The sequence below is a fragment of the Ochotona curzoniae genome, unplaced genomic scaffold (assembly GCF_017591425.1).
Source record: "Ochotona curzoniae isolate NIBS_2020 unplaced genomic scaffold, NIBS_Ocur_1.0 contig_3037, whole genome shotgun sequence".
Taxonomy (NCBI): domain Eukaryota; kingdom Metazoa; phylum Chordata; class Mammalia; order Lagomorpha; family Ochotonidae; genus Ochotona; species Ochotona curzoniae.
Window position 1 is genome coordinate 7,294,089 of NW_024465699.1, and position 12,826 is coordinate 7,306,914.

The following is a 12,826-nucleotide window of genomic DNA, read 5'->3' on the forward strand; positions in this document are numbered from 1 at the left end:
AAGCTCCGGGATCTCATATGGGCGCCAGTTCTAATCCTGGCCACCTCGCTTCCCATCCAGCTCCCTGCCTGTAGCCTGGGAAAGCAGTCGAGGACGGCCCAAAGCTTTGGGACCCTGCACCCGCATGGGAGACCCGGAAGAAGCCCCTGGCTGTGGATGGATCCCCTCCACTCCAGGTGTTGCAACCACTTGGAGAATGAATCAGTGGATGGAGGAGTTTTCTCTCTCCTCTCCTTCTCTCTGTAAATCTGCCTTTCCATTCAAAATAAAGAAATCTTTTTTTTCCCCCTTAATCTGGCCAGTCCCTCTATCTCCATCTCTGTCATCTCTCTCCTGACTTCTCAGAAAGCCCCAGACTGGCCGACAGACCCACACCTGTGGACCAGGCCTGGGGACTCCAGGCAAGCATGCCATCCCACCGGAAAACTGGGCTTGGGAGCTCACGCACTGGCAGGTGTGAGTGGTGTGGATTGCTCAGGGAAGCGGGTATGGGGATGTGTGGGAGGAGGGGACCACTGAGGGAGTATGTCGCAAGAGGAGCAAGGATTTCTTGGAGAACTTCCACTGACTGCCTAGTAGTCGACTTGGAAGTAATCGATCGGTTTAAGACCCATAGGTGTCAAGGAAGGAAACCAGAGGATCTTACTGAATCTTACCAATGCTCCTGCCTACGTGAGAGACCTGAGCTGGGCTAATTCACATCCACCACTACAGGCACATGCAAAAGCTACAGCTGAGGGTCCTGCTTGGCGGGGCTAGACTACAAGTACCCAGCCATAAGCATCGGGACAAGGGATGGGTCATGTTCGACACTGATTGGCACATGAGATAACCAGGCCTGGGCGCAAATTCTGTGGGAGATATGTGGGCCCACCCCTGTGGGACTACAATACCCACCGGTTTGTTCAGGAGCTGGGAGAGGTGACAGGCCGAGCTAGGCATGACCATGGAACTCACTGATATTCATAGGAACTGGGGGTGGGAATAGGCTGACTAGTCCAGGCTGCAGCCAAGATTTGGGTGTGGGGCAAGCCGGGTCATCACATCCACCAGCACACACATACTTCCTGGTAGACGCGGGTCATCGAGGCCTGTGTCCCTGCAAAAGGTGCTGCTGGGTGCACCCCTGGCAGCACTGTGTCTACCAAGCTACAGCTACCTGGGCAGAGCAGAGCCCTTTAGCACTGGGAGCCACCTGTGCCACTTCCTTCTTCTGCATTCCTGGGTCCCACAAGGGGACCAGCCTGCATGCCCGGTTTCCTATTGCTTTGAATTTTCACCTACTTACAGGTCAAGCTGTTGTTGGATTCTTTAAGTGGACGTTTGCTTTTGTATCTCTTGGATGAATACCAAAGAGGGGATGCAACAAAATACTGGCTAACTAAGTTGCTGGACCCAGAACCCCAACCATGGAGAGAATTGCAGGTTCCATGGTCTGGCCGTGGAGTGCATGTGTCAGAGCTGGGCCTGCTCAGTGGCTTAGATGAGCAGTGGACAGCATATCCAGGTGCACATGGAGGATATAGCCGGACACTGGAGCCTGCAGAGGACACCTGTACCACAACAGAGGATGGAGGACAGAACAAATCGATCAACTACCCCAGGCATGTGTGGGCAGTGAAAATCTGGGCAAGTGGACTAAGGTGGACTATGTCAATCAATGGATTCTGGACAGAGTTCATCGTGCTTGGAGTGGCGAGATCGGCAGTAAATCAGAACTATTGAACTATCAAAACCTCTTGAGCAGGACCCTCGGATTGCCCCACATCAGGGACCTGGGAATGGCGTCAGGTGGCTGTCCACCATCCCAGGATATGGAGGTGGTTGGCAGGCTGGGTGTGGCTTCTCCCCTTGTCTCCTCCTTCCCCCAGATACAGGAAGGGAAAAAAGAGAATGTGGAAATGGTGATCTCACCCACCTTAATGTAGCCCTTGACCCTTAACACCTAATCAACTATGTAAAAATCATCAAAAATAATTAATAAAAATGAAAGATAAATAAAAAGCCTTACAGGGCCTCGCATGGTAGGCTAGTGGCTTAAGTCCTTGCCTTGCACGCACTGGGATCCCATATGGGTACCGGTTCTAATCCCAGCAGCCCCACTTCTGATTCAGCTCCCTGCCTGTGACCTGGGAGAGCACTTGAGGACGGTCCAAGGCCTTGGGATCCTGCACCCACGTGGGAGACCCAGAAGAAGCTTCTGGAACCTGCATTCGAATGGCTCAGTTCAGGCCATTGCAGCTGCTTGGGGAGTGAATCAGCAGATGGAAGATCTTCCTCTCCGACTCTCCTTGTTTCTAAATATCTGAGTTTTCAATAAAAATAAACCTTAAAAAAAAATAACTCTTCTTTCACCTTCTCTCATTCCTTCTTAGATACTGTTCCTTTATGAGGATCTGAGCACCTGACTTCTAGCATTTTCCTCTTCTCCCGAGAAATTCTTTTGACATTTTGTTCTGGCATTCATAATCCCCAGTGGTGGAAATAAACAAAGGCCAATCAAGAAAAGAAGCCAGCATTGTTAACTCAGTTGCCACCACGAGGGGGCGCCCCTGCCCAGCTGAGAAGACTCCTAAAGGCACGCAGGGGAAGGCAAGCCAGCGAAGCCAGGGGTGCTGACCACAGGGCTGGGCAGAAGCACTTCCTTGGAGCACTCTGGCTAGTCCTAAGCTGAAGGCAGTGACAACAATCCGGACATCTATGAGCAATTCATTCAGGGCTACCGTCCACTGGCTTGCTAAAAGTCTTGGGACCCTGTACCCACGTGGGAGACCCTGAAGAGGCTCCTGGCTCCTGGTTTTGGATCAGCTCAGCTCCAGCTGTTGCGGCCACTTGGGGAGTAAACCAGCAGATGGAAGATCTTTCTCTTTGTTTCTCCTTTGTAAACTCTGCCTTTCTAATGAAAATAAATAAATCTTTTAAAAATTCTTGGGGGGGAAAAAAACCAGCCATGCCAAGCCAGGTTACCTCTTTGCTCAAGACCCTCTTGAGAGTGACTGTGTCACAGAGGACATGTCAAAGGCATTGAAGTTGCACAGTCTGTGGCCCAGCTCTGGCCCCCAGCTTGCACAAGACGCACACACTGACTGCCCTGGTACCTCTGGCTGCTCCTACACCCACCCAGCCCCAGCTGGGATGGCACCCGCTGTGATTGAGAAGGTAAGCGGGTAGCCCCACTACAGACCCACAAGACCACCCCAGTGCTGCACCTCGGAAACAGCTTCCTGTAGCCCAGAAGAGCCTTCAAACGACGGTGACCCCAGGCCACCCAGCCAAGCCTTGCCCGTCCAAGTCCCTCACCTTCCTTGGGTACTCCCGCTAGTGGCCTCGTGCCTCTAGATTCTACAACACGTGCTTAATCCTGTTTTACCATGAACACATCTGTACATGGATTATTTATTTATTGGAAAGTCAGGTATACAGAAAAGAGGAGAGACAGAGATAAAAATCTTCCATCCGATGATTCACTCCCCAAGTGAGCGCAACGGCCGATGCTATGCCAATCCAAAGCCAGGATCCAGGAACTTCTTCCAGGTCCCCCACACAGGTGCAGGGTCCTGTGGCTTTGGGCTGTCCTTGACTGCTTTCCCAGGCCACAAGCAGGGAGCTGGATGGGAAGTGGAGCTGCCGGGATTAGAACTGGCGCCCATATGGGATCCCGGCGCGTTCAAGGCAAGGACTTTAGCTGCTATGCCACACTGCTGGGCCCTGTACATGGACTTCTAAAACAGAACTTATGAGAAATAGGATTAAAGGATAAGCGAGGGGGCCCGTGTTCTGGTGCTGTGCAGTAAGTCTCCTGGCTGTGACACCAGCATCGCACGTGAAAGCACTGATTGGAGTCCCAGCTACTCCACTCTGATCCAGCTCCCTGCTGAGACACTGCAAAAGGCAGGGGGAGGGTGCCTGCACCCACATGGCAGATCCTGGCTCAGGTGTGGCCCAGCCCGTTGCTGTGGTCATTTGGGGGCAGGAGCTGATCCACAGATGACTCTCTCTCCATGTGGGTGTGAATATTTATGTATTTTACTCGGAAAGTCAGTTACATAGAGAGACCTTCCATGTGCTACTCCACTCTCCAAATGGCCACAATGATCTTAGCTAACAGTCACTTATACTGTAAACTCTTTTCGTGAAGCTAAAATTACTATCAGGTACTTTATACTAAAGATTCTAAGATGAGGGCCTGGCATGGTGGCCTAGCGGTTAGGGTCCTCGACTTGAACGCACCGGGGATCCCATATGGGCGCCAGTTCTAGTCCTGGCAGCTCCACTTCCCATCCAGCTCCCTGCTTGTGGCCTGGGAAAGCAGTCAAGGACGGCTTAAAGCTTTGGGACCCTGCACCCTTGTGGGAAACCTGGAGGAAATTTCTTGATTCCTGACTTCAGATCGGCACAGCACCGGCCATTGCGTTCACTTGGGGATTGAATCACTGGATGCAAGATCTTCCTCTGTCTCTCCTCCTCCTCTCTGTATATCTGATTTTGCAATAAAAAAATAAAATAAATCTTTGAAAAAATCCTCTAAGAATTAAAAAAGTTAAATTTTAGATTTAAAAAATCTCTACCTTAAATAAGGTCCGTTCTTTTATCTTTAGAAAATTATTTATTTTTATTTGAAATACAGAGTTAAAGAGATGGTAGGAGGGAGAGAGAGAGAGAAAGAGAGAGAGGGAGAGAGAGAAACGCAAAGATATCTGCTGGATCATTCCCCAATTAACCACCGAACAACCCATCCAAAGCCAGTAGCCTCTTCGCGGACTTCAGTCATTTTGGCGTCCCAAGGTTGGGCCATTCTCCACTGCTTTCCCAAGCCATAAGCAGGGAGTTGATGAGAAATGGAACAGCCAGGCCTCGAACCAGCACCCACGCAACAGGTGTCGCCAACTACACCACAGCGATACCCTCCACACATATTTTGAAATATCTGTGAGATGGCTGTTTTCTAAGTCAGAGACACGAGCCCACAGACTGTGGTTTAGGACTGCCAGGTGTGCCAGAAGACCTCAAACTCACCCGGGATCAAGAATTCCTGAAATCAACACCTCACACGCAATCCTGCACTCAGCAGGTTCCCAAATTGGAAGCTACTGTCACAGAGGAGCCAGAAAAACGCAGATAAGGGTTGATGCGCACAGCAGATGGACAAGCGAACGGGAATAACAGGAACGCGGGTGAACCAGACCTACTACAGACGGGCTGGCAAGGCAGGTGCCTCCCTGGGGCCCAGCAACCCTGCAGGCAGCCCAGAGCAGGGGCAGCTCCTGTGCGCCTCCGGGGGCCTGTGGGGCAGGCGGCCTGTGCGCCTGTGCGGGGTGCTGAGATCGACGGGGCCCGCGGCCGGCCTGTGCGGCGAGCTGGCGGCAGAGCACGCCAGTGCCAAGGCCGGGTGCGGGAGCACTGCACAGGCTGTGTGCAACAGGGTCCTCAGAGCTTGTTATCGGCAGACGTGCGCACACGGGCTCCCTGCGTGAAGAACCATAGGCACGCGCGGGATTCCAGCGTGGGAAATGCACGCGTGCCTACAATTCCAGCAGGAGAACCTCATGTTAGCACGGGATTGCACCGTGAGAGCTAGCCGCGTGCACAGTGTTCCAGAGTGAGAACTTGCATGCGTGTGTGCGTGGACAGAATTCGAGCGTGAAAACCCATACGCTCGCACGGGCTCCCAGTGTGGGAACCTGCGCGCGCACTGTGAAAACTAGAGGTGGGTTCCAGCAATGAGAACTTATGAGCGTGCACAGAATTCTAGCATGAGAACCTCCTGTTCACACAGGCTCTCAGCGTGGGAAGTTTAGCCCGCCTGCAAGGTTCCTTCGTGGGAAATGCGCGTGCACACGGCACTGGCGTGGGAACACAGCCAGAGCCAAGGGATTGGCCAGGAGACCCTTCTTTGGTTGTGTTTGCACAGTCCTCTTCCTCCTTGCCAACCTATGAAGTTTTTCCCGCTGGAGACACCGCCTAGGGTATGTCCAGCTTGAGACTTCCTGCGCCTGGGACAGCTCCAACAGAGCCACTCTCAACGCTTAACCTCCCCCAACCACCACGTTTTCACTCTGGGGTGTGGACACGGTCCAGTGGGAAATGCGTGCCCTGTGGCTGGGGTGGGGGAAGGGATTGGCTCAGGAGGTTAAGCAGCTGGAACATCTGCCGCATCTCCCGGGGTTCAAGGATGGGCTCGCAGCGCAGCAGCCTGCTAATGCACACGTTGGGTGTTGGATCAACGAGTCAGGTGCCTGCCACCTACCCACAAGGCCAACGCAGGACATTGGTGCCAGCCCCTGGTCCACCCTTGTGGGCATTTGGGGAAAGTGGGAGTAGAGCCATAGCTGGCTGTCTCTTCTTTCCCCCACTCCCCCTCGCCCCCTTTCCTTACTTCAATTCTTTTTTCAATATTTAATAGTAGGCCAGGACCAGAATCACTGATGGTTTAAAACCACAGCATTTCATGCCCGGCGCGGTAGCCTAGCAGCTGAAGTCCTCACCTTGAATGCGCTGGGACCCCACATGGGCACCTGGGACCCTGCACACATGTGGGAGACCCGGAGGAAGTTCCAGGCTCCTGGCTTCGGATCGGCGCAGCACAGGCTGTTGTGCTCACTTGGGAAGTGAATCATCGGACAGAAGATCTTCCTCTCTGTCTCTCCTCCTCTCTGTATATCTGACTTTGCATAAAAGTAAATAAATCTTTAAAAAAATTTTTATTAAAAAAAAAAAAAAGCATTTTAACAGGATCTAAACTCTGCTAAACTCACAGCCACCAGGCCAGGCTTCAACAAGAAATCTCTGGTGACATCCGGGGAACCTGTTACTGGAAGCAGACAACAGAAACTGCCAATGCAAAGACCATTGTGGATGCTGGGGTCACCTTGAGAAAACAGTTGACCCAAAGCCAGGAGCCAGGAGCCTCTTCTGGGTCACCCACATGTATGCAGGATCCCAGGGACCTGGGTTGTCCTCCATTGCTTTCCCAGGGAGCTGAGTCAGAAGTGGACCAGTCAGGACTCGAACTGGTGCCCACATGGGATGCTGGCACTACAGCACAATTAGTCTGTTAAGTCACCCTGGAATGTTTTATTAACTATTTTTCCTGGCTGTAACACTTGCCAGTATCCCTTGCATCCCCTGTTGGTACCCACCTGCCAAGCATTCTGAATCAGTGTGGACCCCCACACTCCATGGTCTGGTTCCACAAGCAGTTACCACTGGACTTTATGAGGCTTTACGAGGGTGGGGTCTTCCATGGTGTAGCCCTCTCCCCCAGGGCCTGCATTCCCCCGAGTTCTCATTAGGAAGCTCCTACTTCCCTCCAATGTGCCGGGATATTCATTACAGACTCTGCCGCATCCACTGATGCCTGCCCAGTGTTCCCCCCCAGGCCTCATGGAACGCTGCCTGTCAGCCAGGGCTCTGCGGCTTCCTCCTGGCCCCGGTGCAGAGGCGGCCACCTTTGCCTTCCAGTTGCTCAGCCGCCAGCCACACCACCAGCAGCCGCTGGGCATACCGCTGTGTGATTGATGATGGGCAACAGGTTGCCCCTCTGCCAAGGGCAGACTGTCATCAGATATTCAGATGTTACGGACAACCAAGTCGGACCCAATACCCACCATCACCACTTGGAAATGCTTACATGGTGCTTTCTTTCTTTCTTTAAGATTTATTTATTGTTACTGCAAAGTCAGATATAGAGAGGAGAGAGCGAGAGAAAGATCTTCTGTCCGATGATTCACTCCCCAAGTGGCCACAACAGCCGGAGCCGAGTCGACCTGAAGCCAGGAGCCAGAAACTTCTTCCAAGTCTCCCACATGGGGGCAAGGTCCCAAGGATTTGAGCCTTTTTCTGCTGCTTTCCCAGGCCACAGGGAGGGAGCTGGACTAGAAATAAAACAGCTAGGCCTGGAACCAATATCCATGTGGATGCCAGCACTGTAAGTAACAGCCTTACACCTTACACCAGCACCTAAAATAGATCTTTGAAAAATAATGTTTGTTCTGACAAAGTCCGGGATCTCCAATTCCACTGCACTCAGGACACTGGGCCACTATGCCCAGTGCATGTGGAGTATCAGGTGCCAGGGTCTTCATTGCAGGCCATGGCACCCTCTGTATCCCAGGCAGAAGGCTGGGCTGCCTGTGCCTGTCCTCACCTTGACACTGCCGGGGCACTGTGTAGAGTGATGCTGCCTGCTCTGCCGCGTGCAAGAAGGGCACGGGGAATCTGCCTAGCACAGCCCCAGGGAAGGGCAAGGCTTCAGTTGAAGCCCTTGCTGGCCCATTATGCTCTCTCTGTCACTCCTGCTGGCCCTCTTGAGCTCTGACTTTGCAAAACAACCCATCTGCTGGTTTTAACAACAGATGTTGGTTGTATCAAGCGGACTTCATGTTCCTCACCATCCCAGGAACTGCTTTATTGTTTGCAGAGATTCTGTGGGCACTGGAACCCCCCGATGGCTGGGCTGCATTCAGTGGGGCACAATGACAGCTAAGACAGCCCTAAAGAAGAGTTTGCAGGACTGGTATGGTGGCAGAGCAAGCTCATTCCCTGCCTGAAGCACCTGCATCCCTCGTGGGCACCAGTTTGTGTCCTGGCTGCTCCCTGCCTATGACCCCGGGGTTTGGTTCCTGACACCCATGTAGGAGAATCAGAGAAAGTCTTACTTCAGACCAGCTCAGCTCTGACCATTGTGCCCACTGTGCAGTGGACACATTTTCTGACTCTCTCATATCTGGCCTCTTCATTACTAGGCCACTGCGGACGACTCGAGAGAGGGCGTCTGGCTTGGTGCACCCACTCATGACCTTGGAGTTTAAACTGCAGAAGTACTGCTGGGGAGCACGCAGCGGCTCAAAGCTGACATGGTGGTTTGTTTGTAGAAGCTGTGTAGACTCACCGACTCCCCCCGGCACTCACCCACTGCTGCGGCCACTGTCCACACGTAGGCATACAAATGGGATAGAAGCCAAAGACAGCAAGAAACGCGACATAAGCACAGCCCCGACTAAGAGCTTTCCCTTGCAGTCAAGGTGGAGGACACAAACATTTCAACTTAAAAAAAGAGAAAAGATAAGATACCACCTCACAATCAATACATGTGATGAGCTATGTTTATTAACTCTGATCGGCTCACAAAGATGTCCCCACAAAATCAAGTCCTTAGAAAATCAATCTCTAAGATGATACAACAGGGTGAAGTATAAATAACTGCACCGGTTGGCTCTCCAGTTTTTATTTGCCATGTTCACTGCTGAGACAAGTCCCATCAGGTGGCTCAACCAGTACATCACAGTTCTGCAAAACCAGACACTCCAGGCTATCAGAATTCCCAGATTGTAACTTCTGTATCGAATTGTTCTTTTAAAAGGATGCTTTCAAAGGTCTGACTTCATTCCTGCTGTTGGGCATGGTATCTGGCCTGTCCCTAAGCAGTGGTTCAGGTAAGCTACGGTCCCTGGCTAACGGGGTTCTAGTGCTTCATGGCCAGTCTCCCCGCACCTGCAGGACAAGCCCCAGCTCTCAGCCCTTTTCTAGAGCTGAGGATCCGGGCCCTGCCAGCAGGTCTGAGCTGCTCAGAGGCAGGAACACGAGAGGACCGAGGAGAGCCAAGGAAGCGAAGCTCCGCAAGGGCGGCGGGGGGGAATCCAGCAGACATGGCTCATATCTGCTCTCCCACGTAGCGCTCCCACGGCACACGGGCCTTCCGTGACACCACAGACGCGCGCCACTCCAACAGCTCACAACTTTTCTAACCCTACAGAGAAGCGACAGGCCATCTCTCTCAGGGTACAAGCATCCAGCACACGTGCGCGTGCGTGTATATATACACACACACGCACAGCTGATCAAGACTGGATGGGAGCACAGCATCATTTCCAAGGGCACATGGTTCGCTGAAAGGTTATCACTCACAGGAAGCAAGACGCGACACAGGAAGCCCGGATCACTTCAGAACCCAGCTGAGTGCTGGACACCCGCTGAGGCACACAGCAAGGAGTGGCCAGGACACACCTCCCAGACATGGGACATGGCTGACTCTGCTCCCTCCTTACAAAGAACAAGACGCACTTGGGGAGATAGAGAAGGGTCGGTCCCACACCCCAACAAAGCCAGTGTTTTGAAAGCACGCCCCAGTAGCTTGAGAGTTCCTGTTTAACAACCAGATGATAACCTGGGACAGTGGCCGCGGCCTTCTCTCTGAGACTTGATCAAATGCGTAGGTCAAGTTGGAACAAATATATTTTATTCGGCCAATCCCATCACCCTTAGCTACTCTTACTGGTGTGGGGCAGGCAGGCAGGGGACGCAGTGCCACAGCCTCTGTGCCCAGCAGCCACATGGGAGGACGGGGAGAGCGGGAAGGACCAAAACACGTGCCTCATCCTCTTCTGAGCTTTGGGTTTTTAATGGACTTGGGAAACCTAAGTATTCCTCCAGACCTACTGGGGAGGTTCCTAAACAAACTTCCGCATTTGAATATGGGGAAAATAAATTACTTGGTATTAGTGATGAGATTCTGATTTATTTAAAAAAAGACTGCACACCAGTTTAGTAACTGGCTTAGAAGGGTGAGGACTTAGCTGGCTAGCTATCTGCACCCACTGCTTGCATTTTTAAAATGCAGGTAAAATATTAAAACAGAACAAGCCACTGGCCTCTGGGCACTGAGAGGTGAGTGCAGTGCCCCACCGGTGCTTGTGCTGCTGTAGCCTAGCAGCCTGGGCAGGGACGGAGCCAGGGCAATGGGGCCTCTGCCACCCCTGGAAAGAACACAGCTTGGCAGAACTCCAGAGTGCGGCCATGGGACATCAAAACCGGGGTGGGCAATGTCCACAGAGCCAGGACAGAGGAGCCAGGAGGGACCGCTGAGCTCCAGTCAAGATTCCCTCTTGGGCTGGGATGTGGGAGTCCGCCTTCTGCGGAGAAAAGCCCGCACTGACCGACCAGCCGGCCAGCCGTGGGTCTGAGAGAGGCGGGCAGGGAGAGGGGAGCTGCCGAGCCTCCACCTCCTGCCACGCCACCACACCCCACCCTTGTGGCTCACAGTATGGCTGCAGCCGGTAAGTGAGAAGAAAAGGCAGACTTCCACAAACACCAAAGCTGTTTACAAAACAGTCCCCTAGAATGCCCACTACACTAGGTGAATACCAATTGCTCTTCAGTTCTGACTGCCATCTAGCAGTGATGGCTGAGAGAACAGCCAACCTCTGGCCTGCCCTTCCCGCCCCTGGACCCCCAGAGCCCTCCTACCCCTGATATAATTTCTAGGGGCCCCCAACCACACCCCACCCCATCCCATCCTATCCTATCCCATCCCATCCCAGAATTCATTTGCTTAGCAACTGCACCGAGCCAACCCTGAAGACACATGATTGTTGGTTGGGTTCTGATGAAACAATCGATAATCCTAATGTGTGGGAGGTACAAGGCAGGGGCATGCTGGCACGCAGGCCTTGGACGAAGCTGCTGCCGGCCAGACCCCAAGTGGGGAGGGGCGGAGGCCTGGGCAGTGCAGCTCAGGTTGTGGGTAAACTGAGGTACGGAAGAACGTGACATCTCGGGCTGGTCTGTATGCCCACAGGTGTGGGCACCGCAAGACTCTTCTGGCTGCGGCTGTGTTGCCACTTCCAACAAGAAGATGGCTCTGGGCAGAGTCCCCGAAGAGCAGCCACTTATCTTCCTCTGAGGTACAAATCCGGCAGAGCTTACCCCCAGAGAGCCGGCGCCCACTGGTGTGCAGAAGTCAAAATCAAATGTTCAGAATCAAAAGGGGGTGGCGTGGCTGTGCCGCCAGTTCATCAGCAGTTGTATAGACAGATCAGAAAACTAGCATTTAGTATAAAAACTGTCTTTCAAAGGGCGTCGTTTCCTATCCTCCTGCAGACATCATAATTCTTCATGATTCTGAAGTCCTATGGGAAAAGAGAACCGCAGGCAAGAAAACAGGTTACCCAGGCACCACAGCCCGGGTGCCCACACTTCACGGCGGCAGCCCACTGTTTGGACCCCCATTCCCATTTCAGCCTTTGAAAAACGTTTGGTTTGGGCCCAGTGCAATGGCTCAGTGGCTAAATCCTCCTCTCGTATCCACTGGGACCCCATATGGGCACCAGTTTGTGTCCTGGCTGCTCTACTTCCCATCCAGCTTCCTGCCTGTGGCTTGGGAAATCAATGGAGGACAAGCCAAAGCCTTGGGACCTTGCAGCCACGCGGGAGACCCCAGAAGAAGTTCCTGGCTTCAGCTCAGCTCAGCTCCAGCTGTTACAATCACTTGGGGAGTGAACCAGTTGATGAAAGATGTTTCTTTCTGTCTTTCCTCTCTGCCTTTCTATTGAAAACAATACATCTTGAAAAAAAAAATTTTTTTTTGGTTTGGTGTTTTCAGGCTTAGAATCTTACTTCAAAAACTAAAGAATTAGTCAATTGAACAGAGAGTGACAGGGATTAAAAACCTACCCTCTGTTTGCTCCATAAAAATGCCCTCGAGAGCTGGGATGGGGCTAGGCCAGCGGGGAGCTGGGAACACAACGCAGGTCTCGCCCAGGGGGCCAGCCCACCTACCTGCGAGCCACCACACCACAGCTGTGCTGCGGGCTGCCCTTGGGCGAGAGGTTGGGATCAGGAGCAGAGCGGGGACTGCAAACTGACAGAGATGCAGGTGTCTCAACCGGCCTCCTCACTGCGACCCTGGACGCACTACCTGCTCTTATATGTTTTAAAGGCAAAAACCTAAATGGAGGAGACGGCTTTCTATTTCCAGACACTGAAGCATCCTGCAACCTGCAGCCCCAGCTGGCTGCTTTCACGGGAGCAACATCCCCTGGAGCGACCA

The 12,826-nt window shown here is 52.8% G+C and overlaps 1 protein-coding gene across 3 annotated transcripts in view; it reads right to left on the bottom strand.

The window, feature by feature from the left end:
- Positions 1–9,090: 9,090 nt before the first annotated feature.
- The window catches only part of UGGT1 (UDP-glucose glycoprotein glucosyltransferase 1), an 89,393-nt gene continuing 85,657 nt past the window's right edge, over positions 9,091–12,826 (bottom strand). For all 3 annotated transcript variants that reach the window (XM_040979148.1, XM_040979147.1, XM_040979149.1), the window contains one exon: positions 9,091–11,906. In XM_040979148.1, the coding sequence (XP_040835082.1) occupies positions 11,881–11,906 (26 nt within the window). In that variant the 3' untranslated portion in view covers positions 9,091–11,880. The remainder of the gene's footprint in view (positions 11,907–12,826) is intronic.